At 46.8% G+C, this 24959-nt stretch overlaps 2 protein-coding genes across 8 annotated transcripts in view; one reads left to right on the top strand and one right to left on the bottom strand.

Moving 5' to 3' along the window:
- The window catches only part of Rab37 (RAB37, member RAS oncogene family), a 54536-nt gene that overhangs the window by 8585 nt on the left and 20992 nt on the right, over nt 1-24959 (top strand). For 2 of the 5 annotated variants that reach the window (XM_074045200.1, XM_074045201.1), the window contains exon 2: nt 23339-23485. The exons of the other annotated variants lie outside the window; for them this stretch is intronic. In XM_074045200.1, the coding sequence (XP_073901301.1) occupies nt 23339-23485 (147 nt within the window). The remainder of the gene's footprint in view (nt 1-23338; nt 23486-24959) is intronic. 5 annotated transcript variants of the gene reach the window in all.
- Cd300lf (CD300 molecule like family member f) lies at nt 5096-22563 on the bottom strand. 3 transcript variants are annotated; one of them, XM_020159517.2, is made up of 8 exons: nt 22465-22563; nt 22137-22319; nt 17496-17837; nt 16093-16255; nt 14423-14535; nt 12222-12244; nt 11857-12006; nt 5096-11377 (listed from the first exon to the last, which is right to left on the bottom strand). In XM_020159517.2, exons 2-8 carry the CDS (start codon nt 22177-22179, stop codon nt 11237-11239), a joined length of 975 nt encoding a protein of 324 aa, XP_020015106.2. In that variant the 5' UTR covers nt 22180-22319; nt 22465-22563; the 3' UTR covers nt 5096-11236. The 3 variants fall into 3 exon arrangements, with proteins under 3 accessions (XP_020015106.2, XP_073901299.1, XP_073901300.1); XM_074045198.1 differs by lacking the exon at nt 22465-22563 and having other exon boundaries at nt 10563-11285; nt 22137-22295; XM_074045199.1 differs by lacking the exon at nt 22465-22563 and having other exon boundaries at nt 10563-11377; nt 16093-16198; nt 22137-22294.

The raw sequence follows: 24959 nt of genomic DNA, 5'->3' as shown, positions 1-24959 counted from the left end.
ACCCCTTGTGACAACAGTTTGGTCCACGAGGAGAGGCCTGGGAAAGACAGCGGCAGGGGCCACACGAGCCCAGGACCCTCACTCCTCCACACTCAAAACCAGGTCTCCACCAGGCAGAGACATGAGCACAAGAAAAGGCCACATAGTGTAGTCCCTGACCACCACCTACCTGATCACCGATAGATAGCAGTTAGACATAAGTGGCGGCCACAGAGGAAGAAAATTAAAAATCACTGTAATTCAACTTCCCAACTCTATTAATCTGTATTTAAGATCCGGTAGCCAGAGATCAGAGGTTATCATAGGATGCTTTGAAGTTAGCCTAAAGCTTAATCCCAAACATCAGCTAGGTGAGGTTTTCACAGGTAAATTTAAGAAAACAAAGACCCAAACCTAAGAGCTAGATAGAGCAAAGGCTAGGAAATTCTCTATCAATTAGAGCAGGAACTAGGAGATTACACAATGTCTCCCTTAACAAGACAATGACCCAAACCGGGGAAATCACCCCTGGGCCAAAAGGACACAAAGCTAAGAGTTTCTCAATAACTGGTCCAACTTTAAAACTTTTGAGGCAACTCACTTTCAGTGTGTTCAAAGTGTGTTCCTTTCCTAAGAAATTGTACTATTACTTTTACTATAATTTTTGCATCTTGCTAGAATTCTCCTAGCAGACACAGGTAGTTATCAACGCTATTTTTCTAGTAACAACCACCTCTGCCCTGTCCGTCACATTTCCCAATCACCACCTGCCCCAGACGCTAGGTCCTCACCACTACCTGACCCCTGTTCCCTGATTTTCTTAGAGCTGGAGGCAGCTCATTTAGCAAAGAAAGAGAACTATGCTTGTGATGGGCTTTTGTCCTTGCTCTGCCATTAGCCAACTGTATGGTCACTCTGTTCCAAAAGGCTTTTACCATTTGCAGAGCACTCGCACACAAATGGTTTCATATGACTGGCACAGCACTGAACGGAAACAGTGTTATTGTTGATTGTAGAAAGGGAACCCATCTCAGACTGGCTTAAGCAAGAAAAAGAATCCACTGGCTCTTACACTTGAGAATCTCAGGGTGCTGCCAGTGTGCAGCTCAGTTGGGTGCAGGATTCAGTGAAATTAGTCTCCTTCTCTCTCAATATTCTTCCTGTTGGCTTGGCTTGATTCATAGGTAAGCAGCTCTGCAAGGGGTCACATGATCACCTCCAGGACTACACCTTACAGCGACTAGCTTTAATTAAAGTCCTAGACCTAATGCTCATTACAGTGAAGTGCTCACATGTCCGCCCCTGAACCAATCACCTGTACCCGCCAGTAGATGAGTAAGGTGAGCGGCTTAAATTGGATTGAAGGTTGAGTCCATCCGACCCCAGTCCTGTCAATCAAGAGCAGGGGAGGGGGGATTCCAAGGAAAATGGGGCAGTGGTAGCTGTGGGCTAGTCCTGTGACAGTAACAGATGCCCCCACGATAATCCTGGGTGAAGCTGGGCCTCAACATTTAAAAGTCTTTAATGAGCAGTGCCTGAAAAAGAAATGAACTGAACTCCTCAGTGTCCCACCTGAACTGGGCTACTTGTGTCCCAAATGTGTTGTCATTTAAGACTGAATGACTGGGCAGGAGGCATAGTTCAAGTGGTAGAGCGCTTGACTAGCAAAAGTGAGGCCCTGGATTTAATCCTCAATATCACAGAAAATTAAAAATAAAAATAAAGACTGAATAACTGAACCTGGGTTACTAATTACCAGACTTAGGAAATGCAGTGATATCACCCTGTAAAGTTGGGACTGTGGCGTTAACTTCACCCTGTGGCTGGAGGAAATAGATGGGGAGGAGGTCGATTTGGGGCACCTAGGGAATGGGCGCTCAGGAAGTACTCATTGCAACCTGAGCTCTTTCTCTGGGACCAGGATCAGTTGGTATAGAGATGCCTGGATTGTTCCAGTCAGGAGTTAAGGCTTGAGCAGCTCAGGCCTACATGGATCTGAGGAGAATTACGGCTGTAGAAAGCCTGCCAAACAAGACCAGCTTCATCGGGGTGCAACCTGTACAGTCACACAGGGACCTACACTTAGCAGGGCCTATGCTTGTCTTAATGTTCTATGGTCGCCATCTTGAAAGTCTTGGTAATTTTTGTGCAAGGAGCTTCAGATTTTTATGCTAAACTTCCCCCCACCAATGTTGTAGCCTGCTGTCAGGTTAAGAAGAAGGGTCTGAGCCTGGTTCTGGGCAATCGTTCTGGGCACTGCTTTGCAATGTGTTTCCCTTCTGTTGGTGTCATACCAGGCCTGGTTTCAGATGTGCGGTGAGTAACCAGGGAGTGGTCATCTTATGCTTTAGGCCGAATAGCACAGGGTGGGAGTAACTCTACTCCCCCAGGACTAACTGCGTCAACAGTGGTGTTCACTGACAGGGAGCCGCTCGCCCAGCAACAGCAAGTGTGGTGGAAGGCAGATTACAGAAGGTGGGCAGGCAGGTGGGGCCTGGAGCAGATTATAAAAGGTGGGCAGGCAGTTGGGGCCTCGCCTCAGGCAGATTCTTGAGGACACAGGGCTGAAACTTGCATTTGTGATTTAAGTACGGAGCTGAACAAGCAATAAGCTTTTATTGGTAGCTGATAGAGAATATTGGAACCATTATTATTAACATGTTTAATTATAATATTTGGAAAGTGAAAAACAAAGGAAACACTTGTCTATGATATTGCTGTTTAATAATACTTACCTCAAATAAAGCTGGGAATGATGACACCCAGGAAGCTGAAGTAGGAGGATCACAAGTTTGAGGCCAACTTGAGTTACGTAGGAAGACCCAAAAAGAAAAGCAAAAATGGAATTGTGCTTTAAAAGACGTATATATGTGTATGCACATGTATGAGGTAGATACATAGATCTATCACAGGTATTTTGTCATATACATTTTTCATCTTCTTTCTTTTGATGGCTGCATAGTATTCCATTGTACAGATACATGAAAATCCATGCTGAAATTTTGAAACTTAGATAAAAAGTATGTAAAGAGGCTAGGGATGTAGCTCAGCGGTAGAATACTTGCCTAGCATGTGCAAAGGCCTGGTTCCAATCCCCAGGACTCCCAAAAAAAAAAAAAACAGGCCAGGTGTGGTGCACACCTGTAATCCCAGCACTTGGGAGGCTGAGGCAGGAGGATTGTGAGTTTGAGGCCAGCTTGGACTGTATGGCAAGACCTGTCTCAAAGAAACAACAGAAAAAATGTATAGAAAATAAAATAACAACAAAATAATTAGCAATGTGCCCACCGTTCATATTTACTAAATGCTAATCTTACAAACAGAGGCATTCCTCTGGGGCTCACGTGAGGGGGCAGCAGGGGTCAGAAGGTTGCTTTGTCACTTGGAAAGCATGGCCTGTGGTGTCTGTAGTTCTCCCTGGTCCATGGTTTCAATTTACCTGCGGCCAACTGTGGTCTGAAAATAATGCTATAGTACAATAAGGAAATAAGATATTTTGAGAGAGAGAGAGAGAGAGAATTTCTAACTTTTAATATTGTTATAATTGTTCTATTTTATTATTAGCTGCTGTTAATCTCCTTTTACTAATTTTCTTATCATAAGTATTTAACCATAGGAATGCATTTCTAGATTTCACTACTATCTGAGCTTTCAGGCATCCACTTGGGGTCTTGGATTATCTGTCTCATTGGTCAGGAGGAACTACTGGACCCCATTTTGTTTTTATTTTTATGTATTTGTATTTTTTGGTGGGACTGGGGTTTGGACTCAGGGTTTGGCCCTTGCAAAGCAGGCAATCTGCCACTGAAGTTCATTTTGCTCTGGTTATTTTGGAGACAGGGTCTTGAGAACTAGTTGCCTAGCCTGGCCTCAAATCACGATCCTCCCAATCTCAGCCTCCTCCCAAGGAGTAAGCTACCAGCACCCGACTCTGGATCCCATTTTGCAGAGGAGCAAAGGGACCCCAAGAGACATTCAGTGACTTCCCAAGACCTCTCAGCAATTAATAAAAGCAAAAACCAGGGCCCCAACCCAGGGCTCTGACCCCATCCATGTCCTCCCCATTACCACACTGGCATGTCCCTCCCTACATCCCCAGGGTCCTCAGGGGAAGGAAGGCTTGGAATGGAAGCTCCCCAAAACCCATTCTGTCACTGACTCTGAAATTCTAGCGATGCCCTGACGACAACCTCAGCCTGGCCCAGGACTAGCACCATGGCCAAATCCATACCAAGGCGGGGACATTCATTTCAAGGCAGATTCTGCCCCAGAGCTGCTCGTGTAAAGCAGGCCTGAGTCACGGGTAATTGGGTCTCAGGACAGAGGAGCCAAGCAACAATATTCCCTAGGGATTGGCTGCCATCAGAACCCAGCTGCAGGATAAGTCCAGGAAGAAAGCCAAGATTTGCAGACACCAATGCCACTGCGGGTGGTGTCTCCTTCATGTTACCTCCAGTCTCCCTGTCACCTGCTCTCATGTCCTACTGCACCTTACCATGCAAGACTTCCCCTCCCCCCCACTAGCCACCCACCAGACAGCAGGGCATTTGTGTGCAAAGACACAAGTCTCTGGGGCTTAGACCTTCTGCTTTTGTGGTTTATTATTAATTTGGTGTTGGTTGGGTGACATTTCAAAGTGAGTACACCATCTGAACTTTGCAACTCCTTCAAGTTACCAGAGGGCAAGACAGGGCGCTGGGCCCAGACCAGAGGCTGTGACCTCTTGCTTCTTCAACTTATTCTCCTTGAGAGAAAGCAGCATTCTTGATGGGCATGCTACCAAGGAAAGGCATGTGGCTCTCAGCGGCGAACCAAACCAATCACCACACCCTTTTTTTTTTTTTTTGGTGGGACTGGGATTTGAACTCAGGGCTTTAAGCTTGCAAAGTAGGCACTCTATAGCTTGAGCCACACCTCCAGTCCATTTTGCTCTGGTTATTTTGGAGATGGGGGTCTCTCAAACTCTTTTCCCAGGCTGGCCTGGAACCGTGATCCTCCCTATCTCAGCCTCCCAAGTAACTAGGACTACGGGTGTGGACCACTGGTGCCCAGCTCACTAGATCCTTAAACACACAAGCATGGCTGATCACTGGCTCATGGTTTCACTGGGGACAACAAATGATATTAAAATAAGATCTACAGAGACCTCTCAGTTTAGTATGGAATGACACCTGACACACACGCATCTGAGGACCTTGCTAGTTAACATGAAGGCAAGAAGACTGGGCTAAGGACTGTGAAGGGTTCTAGAGTCACCTTATGCAAGCATATTCCTTCATGGAAGAAAAAAAAGGCAAGTATGAGTCACATCCTCAGTGGTATCTCTTCAGTAAAAAGGCAGGAACAAGGGTGTTTTATTATCCTTTATAACATGTATGCCCGTTATACACATAGCATGCATCAAACATTTTATAATTAAAATTTTTAATTAATAAGTTAGCAGATAATAGGATTGAGGGTGGCTGGGTATGGGGCACAGAAGGTAGGGAGGGTGATGGGGAAGGGATGAGAGAGGCTGTAGAAACTCTGCAGGGCTGATTTTTTTATTCTGGGATCAGCAGTGAATGTAAGAGAAGACTTTATTCAGCATTGCCCATAGATTTTCAAGTGCACAGGGCTCCCAATGTCTCTTCCTTATTCCAGACCCTTGGGATCACTTTTTCCCTGGCTTAATTCTCAGCCTCTCCTTAGACATGCCATCAGCAACTCAGACAAGCCAGTCACCCTCTTGTGATGCAAACACTGCAAACCCTCAGGGCAGGGCCTTGAGAGGATGTGCTCACCATGGACCAAGTGCTGGGTCAGAGGGAATGTGGCTGATTGAAGGGACCCTTTTCACAACTGATGAAAGACATGGAACCCTTATAAGCAACACCGTTAGTCAGTATCCAGACAAATAGACTGGATCACCAGAGGTCCTCAGAGGGAAGCTAGTCCACACCAGCTGGGACACAAAGAGGCCCGGTCTAGAGAATGGGCTGAACCAGATCAACAGTTCTTAGTCCAAATGTAGAACCTTGACAAAACAGCACAGACAACACACCAGAAATAGATGTTGGCATAAAGTTACTAACTGTGCTCTTTTGGGGAACACTGTCATTCTGAGACTTGGGGTGCTCAATCAAGTGTCATTTCTTTAATGACCATATGTAAATGTTGCAATGTGTTCTCCCCATACAACTATTGCATAAAAAAAAATAAAAAAAGTAATGAGTTCATGGTGATGGCAGATGGTTTAATAGGAATTTTCTTAACCAATCTCCATTTATCCACCTCACGAGATCAACCAACTCCCTTCAGTCTCTTGGTGAAACAAGATAACTTCATGGATGGAAGGTGGCACCTTCCACCCTCACCAGCAGGAGGTTCTTCTCCAGGAGGCCCATCGCTTCTGCTCCCACTGGTTGAAGTACATAGTTAGCAAGAGTCCACTCTGTTTGGGCCTAAATTTGTTTATGCCAGTCATACATGCTAATTTTAATGAGGCAATTGAGTGAATTCACCCTTAAACTAATAAATGAAGAGTATAAACAGAATGATCCCAACCAATGGAATTTAACCAAAGAAATAAGAATGTAGGCAAAACAGGACTGTTATTTCTACAAAAATTAAATTGAATGTTTTGCAAAGATTCTATATAAATCCTGTAATTTTTTTAATGCTGTCAAATTAGGAATGGGTAAGGGAACTATAAAATAATGGGAGGAAAAACATTAAAATGAAGGATTTTGCAATTGGATTGCTTCATAAGTGGCTAGAATTTCTTGCTTCATGTTGAAGAACTGGAGCTCTAAGACAATAAAATGTGTGTACAGTTTATGTAAGAAAAACTAAGGTCTCATCTTTCATCAGACCCAGGAGAAAAGGCCTTGGAAGTCTACATCAAAGTATTAGCAGGTTACTACCATTGAAATATTTTGAGTCCAAATAAAACATATGAAGAAAGGATATACCTCTTTTATGATTCCCTAATTTAACCAAGTTTTTCAACTCACTGACCCATTACCAATTCCAATTATATTGAATAGGACCACTCCATCTGTCTCTACCAATCTAAAAAATTATTGTTTCATGAAATCAACTAATTCCAGTAGTCTGGCCTTTCCAAGCCTGGTGTATCAATAAGCTATTTTTCAAGATGTTAATCCAACATTTAGCTTGATTATCTATTTTTGGAGTACTTTTTTTTTACTCCCTCACTGACTGAAAAAAAATCTATCTTCTAAAAGTCAATGCCACCCAAACCATCCAATGTTCATCAAGTGAGATCTTTAAATATTAAATATTAATAATTCAAAAACCAAAAGAGGGAAACCCCAGCAACTTTGGACAGGCTATAAATAATCAGGCACTACTCCATCAGAACTGAGCACTTCAGGGGCCTGGAGCTGATTGTTGCAGAATGTGCTTTCCTGGAAACAGTACAGCAAGATGGTAAACACTACTCTCAGCCCAGAGGAACCACATCTGCCTTCTCTGTCTAATAATAAGTATGATGACCAGCACCCTTAGTGTGGAGCACAGGATATAACTGAAACTATACTTAGATACAAATCTATAAATATCATGAAACCCGTTTCCTTTCCAACTTCTTTATGTGTGCCTCCCTTCCCCCACCCCATGACTTCCTTAGCATCTTCCAAACCCTATTACAAAACTTGAACAAATCAGGCTGGGTTAGAGGCTAACTCCTGCCATCAAAACTCAACATGTCTTTTTTTTTTTTTTTGGCGGTACTAGGATTTGAACTCAGGGCCTCATGCTTGTTAGGCAGGCACTCTATTAATGGAGCCACTCCACCAGCCCATAACCCAATATATGAAGAACCTAGATGCTTCCATCAGGACTATCTGAAAACTACTCTGCCAGCTATGGAAGTAATTGGAGAGGTTCATGAATATCAGGAATTAGTCAACTCTTCTTTGAGATACTTTGCAGACAGCCACAAATCCAGCTGGCTGGAATTTTTGAATCAAAACATTTTATCCAGCAATATATCGGTCTGTAGACTCCTTTTGCAATGTTTTCCTAAAGCAAAATAAAAGTGATGATAATGGGCAAGTATTTCTAAGCTGACTTACCCCTCCTCGGTTCAGCCAGGAATGGAAGGCTACCAGAGCCTTCCACTTCCAGCCCACATTCACTATCTAGATAAAGGCAGAGGTAGTCAGATCCCTTCAGCCAAGGTTAAATTCTAGTTGTCCCTGTGTTTTGATTTGTGTCAAGAATTTCATGGCAGTGATGTTCACAAGGATCTGTAACCATGTGTCACCAGAAGAGATGAATTCCTTGCTATCCAAACGAACATGTTCCCATATACTCTGTTTGGTTCTGGCTGCTTAAAATAAACTCAATAATAAAGCCATGTTATACACAATAACTAAAATGGCACAGTGATGCACTGGCCCAAGGCTTTCTGACATGACTTTTATTCTTATACTTCAACTCACTCTAATTTTGCTCTGCTTTGAACTTTTCTGTTTAAAGAAGATCTCTCTGTAGGCACTTCTTGCTCTGTAAATCTTAAAACAGCCTGAGTTAAAAACAGTCACTCTGACCTGACCAGCTTAAATGACCAGCTCAGGAACAGTCAAGCTCCTTGGGTTCTGCAAATTTCCCCAGGATGGAAAAGCTTTTCAGGTTCCAAGAAACTATCTTTGGAGCATCAGACACAGGAGCCACCCACCAAGGCCACCTTGGGATGTTCACAACTGCAAGCAAATCTCAGGACTTTCTACAATGGTCCACTAAACACTTCTATGGCCTCTGTACCTGCTGGATTGCTTGCCTGGCTTGCTTAGCTTCCTGAGCCATGACACCTCTCCCTGACACTCCATCCCCAGCCCCCAATAAAATTCCCCCAATTGAAGCAACAGGCCTTTGTCTCCAGTCACAGGGTATCCATGGCTCCTCACCTGTCCCCTGGTTTTCAGGAGGGGAGGGAGAAGTCTCTCCACTACCTGCTTCTGAGAAGTCAATCCCAAAATTTCCTAGGTTATTTGGCCAGGACCCTTTCCTGAAGAGATGGTCACTGCTGTCCCTGGTCGTGGGAGTTTGCCCTTGTTCCCATATCTGAACCACCATGTTATTTATTCACAAATAAACATTCGAGAACCCACCACCTGCCAGCCCCTAACTAGTCAAGGGGGGTGTCAAGGACATGAGACAGCCCCCCTTCAGGCAGCATACAGGCTAGTGGGATGGGGAACAACAAACCCACATACCAATAACTAAGTAATTTCACAAAAGAGTGTGATGAGACCAAGAGAAATTGGAGGTGGTAGCAGGAGCTGCTGCCCTTAGAGTGGTCAGGGAAGGTCCCTAGAAGAGCTGACGCTTGAGCTGAGATGTGATGATGAAAAATAGCTGGTTATTCACAGATCTGTGGGAAGAACATTCCAGAAGGAAGGAAAAGTAAGTTTCAATGCTCTAAGAAGAAAATGAACTTTACTTGTGTGTGAGTCAGCTTTCCATTGCTCTGACAAAATACCTAACATAATCAGCTTACGAGGAAAAAAGAGTGTTTGGGCTTGTGTTTCCAGAGACACTAGCCTATGATTGCTTGGCCTCATTGCATTGGGCCTGTGGTGAGGCAGAGTATCACGGTAGAGAACAGATGGTGGAGCAGAGTTACTTACCTCATGGTGGTTGGAAATCAGAAGGAGAGAGGGGGGAGAGGCCAGGGTCCCAATACCCCCTTCAAGGACACACCCCAGTGACCTCACTTCCTCCCATTAGGCCCTACCTTCTAAAGTTTGCTCCACCTCCCAAAGCACCACAGACTGTGGACCAAGCCATTAGTATAAGGGACATTTCATATACAAACCATAACATCTTGTAAGAAGGGCAGAAGAAAGACTGTATGGACAGAGCAGAGCAAGGGAGAGGGAGAATGGATGAGCTTCAAGGGGTAGGCAGGAGCCTATGGATTCCCCAGAGCCTCAAGGGCTGAGGAAAAACCCACTGGAAGGTCATAAGCAAGGAGGAATTGGCTCTGTGCTTTTAAAGGATCACTATGGATGCTGGGAGGAGAAGGGACTGGGGTGGGGTGGGGAATGAGATGGTTGTTTGGATTAGGATAGTAACCACAGAGATGCCATGGGATTCAGGACATAATTTGGGGACAGGACTGCCAGGACCCTAGAATAAAGACAGTAAGACCAGCATCTGTAAATACTCTATCCCTGTGTGAGTAGCACTCTCTCTTTCTTTAGTGCTCTCTCTGTCTCTCTCTCTCTCTCTCTCTCTCTCTCTCTCACACACACACACACACACACACACAGAGTATCCTCCTTATATGAACTAGGCAGGTTCTGGAGCCAAATTCCCGGGTTCAAATTCCATCTCTTCGGCATACTAGTCATAAAACTTGGTGCAAGTCTCTGAGCCTCTCTATACCTGGGACTTCTTCCCTGTATATTACAATTGAATAATTGAAGCACCCTTGTAGAAGTTAAAGTAGTTACTATATGTGACCCATTCAGGGAAGGAGAGCTGCCACATAGCTTCCTACTACTGCTGCAACAAATCACCAAAAATTCTGTGGCTCAATTTAAAACAATACAAATTTATTCTCCCACAGTTCTGGGAGTCAGAAGTAGGAAGTCAGTTCCACTGGGCTCCAGTCAAGGTGTTTACAGGGCTGGTTTCTTTTGGAGGCTCCAGGGAGAATCCATTCCTTGCCTTTGGCCTCTGAAGGCAGCAGTATTCCTTGGCTTCTGGCCCCATCACTCCAATCTCCACTTCCATCATCACATTATGTTCTCCCCTTTTGACTTTCTTACCCCCTCTTAGAAGAATCCTTGCGATTCTGTTTTGGGCTCACCTGAATAACCCAGAATAATGTCTCCATCTCAAAATCCTAACTTAATCACATGAGTACCTTGTCTTCTGCCATACAAGGTACTTTCACATGTTCTGGCGGGGGAGGAGGAAGGGAGGATGCAGGCACCTTTGGCGGCCATTATTTAGCCCCCTGTATATGATAATAAATAAAGGTAAATTGCTATTATTATCATTATAATTCCCACGGCATCCCCAGTCTCCTTCCAAGCTATGTGGGAGAGGAGGGGACGTAGAGAGATCCCTAATTCTCTGAAGCCCCCGGTGACAAGGCCAGAGCTGGGGGCCCTGCTGGCTGACTAGGCAAAGTGTCAGTCACCAGTTGGTCCTGATCAGGGAGGGGACAGAGAGCAAAAGAACAGGAACATGTTCGCAGGCTTTGTGCAGGATCCAACAGGGATGTTGTAAGCACAGGCTAGAGCCTCCTGATGGCGCTGTATTGCGTGGGCTCCTCGTGACCTGTGCTGAAAATGTGGATGTTGCTGTAGGTTGACTCTTGAGCCAAAGCACCCAAAGACAGAGATGCATAGGAAATTTCCTCCCTTGGAAAGGGAGCCTGTAAGAGATTATCAGGAGGTCAGGGAGCCTGGCAGGAGCCTGTGCCCATGGAATGGGACAGAGGAGGCCTCAGAGGAGGGGGTCAGGCTTCTGAGGTCCACTCCCAAGCCCTCCAGCTTCCCTCTGCCATTCTCCCCAGGTGAGCTTCAGCCACAGCACAATAGGTTCCCCATATTTGCCCAAGGGCAGCCGGTCCCTATGGAATTCTGAGCCACTGGGCTTAGATGACGCTCTCCTGCTCAGTGTAAAGACCACATTAGTTGGGCCCCTGAGTCTCCAGGGTTGAGACCTGGGGCGGACACCCTTCTGAAACCTGCAGGTTGCTAATTTAGGGCAAGTCCTGAAATGAATACAGTTCTGCCTGGCACCCACCCTCCTCAGCTGTGCCCATGCAGGCAGGAGAAAGCCCATCCACAAAGGGAGGGCAGCCGCATTTCTGTCCCTCCCCAATCTCCAGCAGCTGCATAAAGGACACACCATGGTGATGTATTCCACTTCTGCCTGGCTGGCCTGGGCAGTGGAGGAGGGCTTGGTGGAGGCCTTTTTCCAGGAGGAGCCAGGGGAGGTTCCAGGCTGTTGCAGGGCCAGGTTTGCATAGCAGAGGTCATCCCCCAGAGACTGCAGCACCTGGAGATGAGGACACAGGGTATTAGTCACCAGATCAGCCTGTGAGCACACAAGACCTCCCCAAGACCTCCTCCCCTCTTACTATTTCCAGGCTCCCCATCCTCCCAGGCCCTGCAGAGGCCATGACTACATGGATATTGTGGCACATAGGGATCTTGGAGGTGGAAAACAAAGAAGTGGGCTGGTATCTCTGGTCCACCCTCTGGGACTCTTACCTGCTCTGGTGATGGCTCAACAGCTGAAAGACAAGAACAATCCAGAATTAGGAAGCTCATTCCTGAGGTCCACAGAGGTCCCCACATGCAGGGAAGAGAAGTGGGTGGGGGGATGGGGAGACTGTAAATGAAGTTCCTGACTCAGAGACAGGGGACCCGGTTCTAATTCTAACCCCTCAGACAACACATTCCAGGGCATGAGTCAAGACACCTCTCTGACCTTCCATTTATCCATCTTTAAAGGAGGAAGACCTGCACCCACTTGACAGAACTGTGGGACCAGTGGTCCTACCAGCCATCAGTTCCCATGGGGTTAAGTTTCTTTCTGAAATATCCTGGGCTAAGCCTATAACTTCTACCAGAAGTTCTGTCTGTTTCTCCACCTTTCCTCTACCTGAACCTCCTTCAAAGGTCGTCTCAAAGTCATGCCTGCTTCCTTAGCCACCAGGCCACCAAATCCCTCCTCCTATGGCACTTGCTTTTGTCTCTCCCCTTGCTTCTATCCCCCTGAATTCTAGCGAGACTCCAGCCAGGCCTGGGTGGACCTGTCCCCTCCCTCCTTGTGTCCTGATACTTGACCCTACCTGACAGGTGGGTGTTCAGTCAGAGGTGGGTTTGTCCCAAACTGTCCCTGAGTGGAATGCATGAACTGGTTTTCAGAAGGTTGCTGGCTCCTGTATTTCTTTCTGCCCTTGACCTTCCCCCCGCTACCAACACCCCCAACCCCCTCCTCTGGAGACAAAAAAAAAGGAAACAAAATGTTTTCTCCCCCATTTTTAGTTTCAAATGACTAGATGGCTAGGAGCATGAAAAGTGCTTAAACTTAGGTCATGGCCAACACACTTGGAAAAAAAAAGTGATGGATAAGATCCACGGTCAAGCAAAGTGGGATGGCACATGCCAACACCTGAGATGCTGAGGCAGGAGGATGGAGAGTTTGAGGCTACTCTGGTCTACATAGTGAGTTCAAGTTCAACCTGAGTTATATAGCAAGATCCTGTCTCGAAAGAAAAGAAACACAGAGTCAGGTTCCCCTTCTATCAGACAGAAAGACTCCTGTGGGAGGGGATTTGGTAAAAGTTCAGGTCCTGGGCGTTCTGAGAAGGGAAAGGGTGCAACTATGTGAGAATGTGGAAGTGAAGCCAGACAGGAGAAGGACTTGGTGGAGGCCAGACCTTGTGATCTGTGAACAAAGGCTCCTGAGCACTTTTTCAAAGACTCTTCTCTGAAAAGCAAGGTCACATGGGATAAGTAGGTCAAGGGAAAGTGCTGGTAGGCAGAGGAGAAGCAGCAGCAAGAGTCAACCCTTTTGATGAGACCTGGAGGGTTGTGTCTTGTGTACCTGAGTGTGGGTGAGAGGTGGGTGTGAGCATGCCTGTGTTACATGAACTCACATGCATGCATGTGCATATACTGACTGTATGCACATACTGGCAGTTTATGTGTTCTGTGTGTGTGTGTGTTTCTCTCCTGTGTCAGCTTGAACTCAGGGCCTCACCCTTGCTGGGCAGGCGCTATACCACTTGAGCCAGTCTACTAACCCTCACTACCTCCTTGACAGTCATTCAGATCTTACTGAAATGCCTAGTCACCCTAGACCGAACTGTTCTCCTAAAGCCATTGCCACCTTTACCTATAAGAGCCAAACCAGGGCACAGAAGGTGTGGCTCAAGTAGTAGAGTGCCTGCCCAGCAAGCACAAAACCTTGAGTTCAAATCCCAGTACTACCAAACCAGCCGGGCACCAGTGGTTCACACCTGTAATCCTAGCTACTAGGGAGGCTGATATCAGGAGGATTGCAGTTCAAGGCCAGCCCATAGTTCATGAGATCTCCCCATCTCCAAAATAACCAGAGCAAAATGGATTTGAAGGTGTGGCTCAGGTGGTAGAGTGCCTGCTTTACAAGTGCAAAACCCTGAGTTCAAATCCCAGTTCCACCAGGGGGGACAAAAAGGGCCAAATCAGGAACCATGGAAGGAAGTGGTTCAGAGAGAAGAGGGCAAGGAGGGATGTGCAAGACAAGCAGCTGACACCAAAACCTTGAAGGGCTCACCTACAAGTCTAGGCTACCGTCTATCCCCTTGGACTGCTCACTGCTAGTGGCCTCTGGTACCCTACGCCTTCCACCCTGGGTAGGTAAGCCCTTGCGCCAGTTAGTTCTCAGTCCCTTACCCCCACCCAGCCAGGCCAGATTCTCTCACCTTTCCTTTGTCGCTTCATCATCCACCAAGCCAGGAGTAAGGCCACCACCAAGAGCAGCAGCAGAGCAGCAAAGATGAGTGGGATGAGGGTACTGAGATCCATAATGCCACGCCTAGGAATGACAGATCAGGGTTGCCTTTTGCCTCACAGCCCTATCCCAGCCACCTGGTGGCAGGGGAGAGCCACATACCGTATGGCCTGCAGGACTGTCATCTTCAGCTAGGAAACCCTTGTTCCTGGGTATTCTCAAAGATGGTTTTGCAAACAGGATAGGAGGGCACTGGAAAGTAGTTCCAGCTTGTCTGGAAGCCTAACAGAAATCATACAGCAATGTGCTCCTAACAGGCCTGTTCTATACTTGTCCTCTCTACTAGCTTGAACAGTGTCCCCCAAAATTCGAGTCTACCCAGAGCCTGTGAATGTGCTCTATTTGGAAAAAGAGTCTTTGCAGATGCCATCAAGTTCAGACAAAGTCATACTGGATTAGAGTGGGCCTTAATCCAATGACTTATCCTTATAAGAGAGAAATTTGGACACACAGACATAGAAGATGCCATGTGATGACAGGGGCAGAGAGTGGAGTGATGTACCTACAAGCCAAGGACCCACCAAAGATCACTGGTGCATCAGAAGCTAGAAGAAAAAAGCAAGGTGGAACATGCCTGTAATCCCAGAACTAGGGAGGTGGAGGCAGTAGGATCATAAGTTTCAGGCCAGCCTGTGCTAAATGGCAAGATCCTGTATCACAAGAGAAAAAAATCAGAGAACAAGTGGGAGAGGGAGAGGGGAAGTAAAAGAATCCCTGGTAATACAAAGATTGGGGCGCTCCCTTGTAGATTTTATGGCAAGGTTTTCAGCAACAGAGGCTTTTGGCAGATCTAAAAACAGTCAAGAGAGCCAAGGAAAGCAAAAAGAGGAAGTAAAGGAGGTTTCTAAACTTCAAGAAGGCCCTTTGCAGATGGCAGGACAGTGCACTAAGAAGCATGACCCGAGTTCTGGGCTTGCAATCCAAAGACTTCATTCAAGCTCCAGGGCCACCCCTCACTGAGGAAGCAATTGAGGCTCAGTTTCAACATCTGTTTCTATGTCTGTAAAATAGGAACGTTTATACCTGCTCATTCCTTTTGGTTGGGTAGTCATAGGCAAGGTCAAAGGAAAAAATGGACAGAGAATCTCTGGTGAACTACTGCCCTAAAGATGTGAGGAATGTCACAACAGTCGAGGGGAAACAGGACTTCCCCAAGCCATCCTCTGCCTCCTAGAAGTTGGTCCAAGAGACCACCCTACAGCCCTGCATCCCTGCACCCACACACTCACACCACGCTGTTCTCATGGAGTACCTACCTATGGCTGTCACCCACCCAGCTTCACAGCTATGTCCCTAGAGCCAGCACAATGCCCATCATGAAGTTAACTTAATAAAAGTGGGATAAGTGAAAGAATGAAGACTAAATGAACCAGCAAAGCCTACAGACTGCACTCTGCTCCAGGGTGAAGGATCTGCGAGGGCGAGAGCAAATAGGAAGTGCCCCCCACACCCATGCCCTCATTAAGGAGCCTAAAGGTCCAAGGAAAGCTCTGTCTGGGGTCTAGAACTTCAAAGACTCCCCCAATGGAGGAGTCTGGCCCAAACAGGCCACAGAGGACAGCATTATTTGAGCTGACTTACCCACCATCCGAGTGGTAGCTGGTCTCCTCCACAGTGACTGGTGCTGTAGACGTGTTGTCCACAGTGACGACTGGTGCTATAAACGTGTTGCCCACAGTGACTGGTGCTGTAGACATGTTATTGGAGGAGGTGGTGGGGATGATGGCTGACACTGTAGTTGGTCCTTGGCATACAAACAGATTACACACTATTCTTCTTGCCAACCCACCCACAGCATGGCACCTGACTCTGAACCTGAGAGTGAGGCCACCCCAGCCAGACCTGGAGCAGTGCTGTATTGAGAGGCTATACCTTGGACCACTCATATCCCCTGGGCCTCTAGGAGAATCCAGGATATCTGAGGCAGGTGGAGCTGAACACAAATCCAGGAAGGATGCTAGAAGACTCAAGGACAAGGGCAGCTGGCATTCAGCTGAACTTCAAACAACTCCACTGCTGTGACAGTGCCTTGGACAGTCTTCCCTCCAGACTCCTTCACACAGCCAGGACAGGAGCAGAGTGGGGGCTCAGATGGGGGACTTGCATGTTGAAGACCTCCCTGAACAAGACCCTACCATTCAAGACGAGCCTTCACTTCAGGCAAGCTCTGAAGCTCAAGTAACGAGGACTCTTTCCTCCGGGGGGTGTTGTCAGGATTCAGTGAGACAATGTGTGCTCTGCACTGGGCCTCAGAGGTCCCACGGCAGTGTGGACCCAAGGATGTGGTGCTGTCATCAGGCTACAGGTGCCCTATGACCAGTGCCCCTTGTCTGAAGGATGGCAACAAAAGAGCCCAACCTTTTGAAGAGAAACTCCTTCAAACCAAGGCACTGTAACCTCTCAACAGCCCTCCCCAGAGTGTCTGCATTCTAGAAGGACTTGAGAAGACTGTCATTAAGTCAAAAGCACGAGTGGCTCACACTGGGATTTCAGGAACCTGGAATGAAGCTATTTGACTGGGAAGGCCTTTGTAGGCCTCAGGAATTAGACCACAGCACCCCCAATTACGTTGGGCTCCTTTCCCCTAGGGTTGGATATGGAATATAAGTGGGGGAAGGGAGTAAAAGCAGCAGCTGTGGAGGTCCTGCCCAGAGCTCTCCAAAGAGCAGGGCAGCCATGGGCCTTGCCAGGGACTGAGATCTCTGGGGGGTCTCTGGCCCAGGGGCTGGAACTGGGGACCCTCGCCTTATCCTCTATTAGCAATAGACTCAGGAGCTGTGCAAAGAAGAAAAGGTTCCTGGAAGGGTGTGACCCTGCTCTGTAGGAGGGCCTAGGAGCCAGGGGACATCAAGAGAAGTCCTTTTCTCCCTATCCCAAGAGGTCCATTAAAGTTGTACAAGACCTCCAGACACAAACTCCCCTGTGACAGGTCACTCTGAATGACACTTCACATGAGTGGGACACTAACACATCCACACTCTTACCTGGATCAATGATCACATTAACCTTGACCCCGAGGTCAATTCCAATTCTCTCAATCCCACACCAGTACATGTCAGTGTCGTCTCTCCTGAGATCCTCCATGGTCACCGTGAACAGGAACTTTTTCTGATCATCCTTGATGGACACACGGTCCTTCTTCACCTCCTGCTCTGACCCACTGGTTGTAACAAGGACCTGGCAGCTTCCCCAGTTAGCTCCTCGACACCACCACTTCTTGTAGGTTTTCCAACTTGAGGTATAATGACACTGCACAGTCAAGGAGCCCCGCTCCAGACCAGACACTTTCTCTGGACCAGTGATAGAACTCTGGGCAGTGAAGCAGCCTGGAAAACACAAATCCATTAAATGTCACCTCTCACTCCATGGGCAGAGCTACAGCATTCTGTGCTGGACAGAGCTCCCACGTCCAAGAGCATCAGGAAAGGAACAATGGTCAAGAAAGGACACACCTGCTGTCCTTCAGCTTCCACAGCTGGAGAGCACACTACGGTTCACAAAAGACATAAAGATGGTGACACTGAGCGCTAATAGCTTCCTGTCATCCACCCCTCTCCACCCCCAGTAACCAATATATCCATTTACTTCAAGGAGTGTCCTTTTGCAACCATCTTTGTGTTGCGCTGGTCTGGAGGGGAGGACACAGCAGAGGAGCCCGGTCCACAGGACATGACCTGCCTGGACTCAGTGCTGATGACCCTCAGGATGCCCAGGTGAAGCAGCTACATCAGAGGGCCATGCAGAGGCTCTTCCTGGTGGTTCCAGTTGTGTCTGGAGGCTCTGTAGTAAACCACCCTGGATGAATGCCTTGGAAGTTGACCACAAAGTGACGCCAACTTTGTCTCCATGTACTGTGGAGCCGACCACATACAGAAACAATTTTTCTGTCAATTGCTTTGGCACCTTCATCAAACACCACACTGTGAGTTATTTATGGATTGTCCATTCCATTCTATTGATCTACCTGTCCATTCTCACACTGATCACACACTGTCCTGACTGTAGCTTCAAAGGAAGGCAAGAAGCATCAACACTGAAGGGCTTTTTTTTTATTTTAAATATGTGTTCTTGGGTAAAGCAAAAAGGTCTGGTGGCATGGCTCAAGTGGTAGAGCACCTGCCTTATAAGCATAAGAGCCTGAGTGTAAACCCCAGTACTGCCAAAAAAAAAAAAACAGATAATTAAAACATGTGCTCTTGTTTGTTCTTTCATTTTCTTATCTTTAAAAGATTCAGGATACAGGGAATTATTTCTTTACATGAATAATTTTTTAAATGGCAAGTGACACTAGGCCATAGAGTCAGGGATGCTGGGAGGAGGGGAGAGGGCTTGGCAGAGGACAGTAGCTCGTGTCATGGCAGTTAGCAAGCAGAGAGAGAGAACACCTGCCCTAGCTGGCTTTCTCATTTTTCCCCTTTTTTTTCCATCTGGGTATCCCCAACCTACTGAATGTTGCTACCCCATTCAGGCTGGGTTTTCCCTCATCAGTTAATCCTCTCTGGAAAGGCCCTCACAGACATCCCCCACAAGGTGTGCTTTACTAATCTCCTAGGTACTTCTCAATCTAATTAAATTAACAATCAAGATTAACCACCATGCCCACGGCATCTATGGCTCACACCTGTAATCCTAGCTACTTGGGAGGCTGAGATTGGGAGAGTGACAATTCTAGGCCAGCTGGGCAACTAGTTCACAAAACCCATCTCCAAAATAACCAGAGCAAAATGGACTGGAGGTGTGGCTCAAGCATAGTGCGCCTGCTCTTTCAGTGTGAAGCCCTGAGTTCAAACCCCAGTCACAGCCCAGATAGATGATCTCAGTGGTCTGCAGTGCAGGCTTCAAACCCCAGTCCCACACACAAAATAAAATTAACCATCACTTGAGCTGAGCATAGTGATATATGCCTGTAACCTCAGCACTGGGGAGGCTGAGTCAGGAAGATCAAGAGTTTGAAGCCAGCCTGGGATGCACAGTGAGACCCTGTCTCAAAAAACAAAAATGAAAAAAAGATTAACCATCAAAGTTGATAAATGTTATTGTTTTTATTTTATAAAATAACTTCTCATAGTATAGTTTTCTTCTTTTTATTAACTTGAGATTACTACTTGTTATCCTTTTCCAATTTGCTATGTTAAAACTGTGAGCCAGGCATGGTAGCATGCATGCACCTGTAATCCCAGCACTAGGGAGGCCAGTTCAAGGCTAGCCTGGGCTACATAGACCCTGTGTCAAAAACAAAATGAAACAACACAACAAAAACTGTGATCATTCTTCTTTCTAAAATTAATTAAAGCATGTTTAAAGCTAAGGATTTACTTTGGCCCACTTTTTAAACTAATACCAAAAATCTCTTTCTTGGACTGGCAGAGTGTCTCAAGTGGTAGAACACCTCTGCCTAGCCATGTGTGAGACCCTGAGTTCAAACCCTAGTACCACCAAATATATAAATATAAATAAATAAATTTCACTCTTTTAAAGTTTACAACTCAGTGAGTTTTATTTGTTTTTTAAGGCTGTCTGGATTATTCAAATTTTTTTATTTTTAAATTGTTATCTTTATTGTTGTGCTGGGTGGGGGTACACTGTGGCATTTACACAGGTTCTTACAATGTATCAGATATATCACACTTGAATTCTCCCCTCCACTGCTCTCCTTCATCCCTCTTCAGTGGATTGTAGAACATTGACTCAGGTTTACAGCCATCACCACAATGTAATTCCAGAACATTTCTTATTATCACAAAAAGAAATCTTACAGTCATTGTCAGTTACTTTCCTTGAGCTGGGTCTCCCAACACCCCCTACCACCACTCATCTGATCTACCTCCACGAATTTGCCTACTCTGGACAGTTCGTGTGAGTGGAGTCATACAGTGTACTGGCTTCTTCCAATTAGCCTTGTTTTTCAAGGTTCATCCATGTTGTAACATGTGACAGTAGTGTTTCAGTCTGTTTTACAGCTGAATAGTATTCCACTGTATGGATATACCACATTTATTTATCCATGTGCCAATGTGGGTAGGATGTTTTAGATTGTTCCCACTTTTTAGAGGTTATGAGTCCATATTGTCATGGGTGTTTATGTAAGTCTAAGTTTTTAAATGGACATGTGTTTTCACTCTCTTGGATATATACCTATGACAATAATTCTTGGGTCACATGGTAATTCTATGTTTTACATTTTGAGACACTACCAAATCGTTTCCCAACATGGCATTGTTCAGTTCTACGAAAGTAGAAAGAGGAAGGAGAAGGCAACATTGCAAAAATCCTGTCATCCTCTAGTGGATACATTCATCCACCCAACTAAAATTTACTATTTGTCTAGTTAGTACCTACTAGAGTTATAGGCTTACATTCTATCAAGGTGATAGGGGAAGAGACAATGGAGAAAAGTATTTGCAATTTTTTTAGGGTCATCAATGAAGGCCACAGTGAGAAGTGAGGACAAAGGAGGATATGAAAGACTGGAGCCTGTGGCTCCGTGGGAAAGAACATTCAAGGCAGAGAGGACAGAAAATAAAAAGTCCTTTCTGCCTAGTGTGTTCAAAGAACATCTAAGAGGCTGTTGTGGTGGGGTAGTTGAGCCCAGGAGAGAAGGGACGGGAAGGGGAGGAGAGGGGAGGGAAAAGGAGGGAAGGGGAGGGAAGGGGAGACTAAGGGAGAGGATAGAGCCAGGAACCAGACTATGAGCACCTCAAAGCCTGTGTCAGGACTTTGGGTTTTAACTGAGTCAGACAGGAGGTCATCTGACATAGACGCCCACCATGTTTGGTCTGAGCGCTGAGAAAGATGGAGTGGAGTTGCCAGACACAACAACGGGGAAGAAAGGGATTTGGGGCAAAGATTTGGGCAGGTCACATTAGAAATTTCAACATCCGAGGGGAGATGTTGAGTGGGCAGTTAGCTAGCTGGAAGATTCTGGTGTCTGAGGAGATGGCGATGTCAGAGGTATAAAAACAGAAGTCATCTGACAGTGAGTACTTTAAGCCAAGAGAAAAGGTGAGCTCAAGAGGAGAGTGACTCAGAAGAGGGAGAAACCCAAGGGCTGTGCCCCGGGGCCCCGCTCAAGTCAAGAAAATTCCCTTCCTTTTTAATCGAACTGCTACACATCCACTTAGTTCTTTCAGTTCTCTACCTGTGTCCACACATCAGCATCTCCTTTCCTTTTTTTTCACTGCCTCCTCTTCACCCTTTCAGCCTCTTGGCAACTTTTATTATTTCCTTCTGCTCCAAATGCCTGAGTCATCTCTCCCTCCTGTCTGGCAAACTCCCGCTTTCCTTCCTTCCACCCTCCACCTCCACCTCTCCCCTTGCTCATAACACACTCATGAAGGAGACAGTCCAACCCTAGATGAAGGACTCTCCAATCCTGAGCAACCAGGGCTCCTCTGCTTTTCCCCTGACCAGTGGCCATCAATCTGTCCATCTGAAATATGACCGGCCTAAGTGGCAGGAATTATGCCCTGGACTGGCTTCACAGTAAAGGGCTCAATATTTTTGCCTTCCAGGCAATCAAACATTGGGGGAGGGAGCAGATAAAACGCACAAGGCTCTCCCTCTGCTAACCACTTTCTTTACCTTACTGAGCCTTACCCACAGGTGCAGCCCCAGGGCCCACTCACCTGGGAGCCAGAAGAAGAAGGGAAAGAGTAGCAGCAGGTTCATCTTCTCTTCATACCAGTCCTCCTTTGTGAATCCTTGTCAGCAGGAACCAACTGTGCTCCACTCCATCTCCCAACCCTCTGCTTTCACTCACTCTCACGCTGGCACTTCCTCCTTCAGCCACTTCCCACTGATGAATAAAACTAAAAGGGGAAGGAGGTAGCATGGGTGAAATTTCAACGCAGTTAGCAATACAAGAAGTCAGAGAATAAAAAGCTTTTGAGAAATACCACTCCGTTCAGAGCCACATGCTTCCCTGAAAGGAGAACTTGGTGGCTCTTCTCTGACCTGTGGATGTCTGCAGAGGTGGTACCAGTGGGTCTGGACAGCCTTATCCCACCCTCCTTTCACCTCAGGGGCAGAGGCGCCTGGCTCCACCAGATGGGCCTGGGAGAGTCAAGGCTGATGGACAAACACCCTGAGCCTGGGATTTCAGGTGTGGTCAAATTCTCAGGAACCCAGAAGGTCACAAGTCCAACAGGGGTGAGGGGGGTTGGATCAAATTCAGAAGCCAAAGGAGAGAGGTTGGAATGAGGGAATGAGGAGGCTGAGTTGGTATCCAAACCCAGACTACACCCTGGTATGGTAGGGCTTGTCTGAAATCCCAGCATTGGGAGGCAGAGGCAGGGCTACATGGAGAGTCCAAGGCCATCCTGAGATACATAGTGAAACCCTGTCTCAAAAGAAATGGGGCGGGGGGGGGGGGGGCGTTGCCCAAGAGTCAGGAAATGAGAGCAGGGATCTACCATCTCAGGTCTCAGGTCTCAGCGGCAAAGGGATTTTGTCCCAAGAAAACCCTGGAAGCGCTTCCAAAAATTTTTAAAATGTAAGCCAGGCACTGATGTCTCACACCTGTAATCCTAGCTACTCAGGAGGCAGAGATCAGAAGGCTCATGGTTCGAAACCAGCTCAGGCCAATAGTTCGAGAGACCTATCTCAAGAAAAAAAAAAAAAAAGTAAAGCTGGAGAGTTTATTGAGATAGAAAAGTGTAAAGTGGGAGAGTAGAGCCCACAGAGAGGGTGCCCCTGGAAGCTCTTCTTGCTAGATGAGACCCTGTGGATGTCTGCTCAGCCTGAATCCTCCAGAAACTTACCAATTAGACCGGGGCTCCTCCCTGAAGAAACCAGCTCATTTTTCCTCGCTTCCATTCCCACCTCACAGAAACTATTTGTCCACCTAAGGAAGAAAGAAAGTTCCAGCTTTGTCCATCTTGCTTCCGTCATTCTGACATGGTGTCCAGGCCCCATCTCCCCACCCCCATCAGGATCCCAGCAAGCCCCCAGGATGGAGCACAGAGCTCATGAAAAGGTCAGGCTCTTCTCATATTTTGCACACTGGTATGTGTTACACACATCCTGTGATGTCTTGAAGAGTGAGCTCCAAGGAGGGACCTGACACCCTCAAACCTCAATCAGAAGTAAGGAGATGTGTAAGAGGATTATTTGCACTGAAAAACTCAGAAGCTGATAAGCCATAACTTTTCCAGGATGTGGCCAGACATGGTCTCTCATTTTATATGTCTCCAGACCATAAAGTATGGGCAACGAGCTGTGGGCAGGACATTGCCCACAAAGAAGGTCTCTTTTCAGGGTACTCTACAAGGCATCAACTTTGGCAAGAGGGGAACACTGCCTTGCAAGGGAGTGACCAAGAATTGAGCAGGTTAGGGAGGCCCTGAGAAACAAGAGATAGCAGCCTTAAGGGTGCATCTTAAGGGAAAGACATCCCTGCCTTTCCTTTCTTGAGCCTGGCAGTAAGAAGTGAACAGAACTGTCAGTCAAGAGCCCTGCCTGTAGGCAGACTCTGATCCTGGCTTTCAAAGACTGGCCCACTCAAGGAAAATTCTCTCTTGGAATCAGAACACAGACTTATCCAAATGGCTGAGTGGTGACAAGACTCTTAAACAAGGGTGTATGGGGAATATGGGAGAGTCAGACTATTTGAGGAGCCTTGTATCCTCAAAGATCCATTGGAGGCCCCAAGCCTCCCTGTGTCAGCCACTAAATTCTGCATGACTCAGTCACCTTCCCAGCTTCCATTTCCCCACTGGTGAAAGAAGGGGTTGAAAAGATTGTGCGAGATTCCCCCTGCCCTAAAGTACCTGTGTTTGTAGGTACATGTGTGTGTGTGCAGGCAGGTGTGTATACACATGTTGTATGTGCCTGTGTTTATGGAAGCTGTGTGTACAGTGTACATTGCATGAGTGTGTACTGGTAAATGTGTGTTGTGTGAGCATGTGTATGTTTGAGTGCTGTCGTGCCTGTGCATGTGTGCATGCATGCATATGTGTGTGTGTGTGTGTGTGTGTGTATGCATACCTGTGTTGATATAGCCATTGTGTTCTTCTGGTTATCATGACAGACACTTGCTCAAGACACTTCTCTTGGTCCCTTTGGACTTGCAAACAGCAGACCATCATTTTAGAACCCAACAATTCTGAATGGTCATGGGCAGAGGAGCCCCTGATGGAAAAGCCAGTGTTCTTGGGTCTTTCCCACTCTGCAATAGAAGTCCCCCTAGAAGTGTGTTGCAAGACCCTCATAAGAAGTACAAAACCCACAGTGTAAGCCTGGTAGAAGTGAAGAAAGGCACAGAACCAAGCCTCTCAGTAGAGCCACAACAGGAAGCAGCATTGGGCCACACTTCCCTGAGCAGTGCAGCTGGGGCTCCTGTGCTTTGCCCCCCCCCTGCCCCCCACACCGCCAGCTCCATTCAGAGGAACTTTAAGGGCTTCACCACCAAATTGATAGTGCTAAAATGTTAACACCCTCACTTGATAGGT

This window comes from Castor canadensis, chromosome 11, assembly GCF_047511655.1.
Source record: "Castor canadensis chromosome 11, mCasCan1.hap1v2, whole genome shotgun sequence".
Classification (NCBI taxonomy): Eukaryota; Metazoa; Chordata; class Mammalia; order Rodentia; family Castoridae; genus Castor; species Castor canadensis.
Note: the sequence above shows the minus strand (reverse complement) of the source record. Positions and strands in the feature narration are given on the sequence as shown.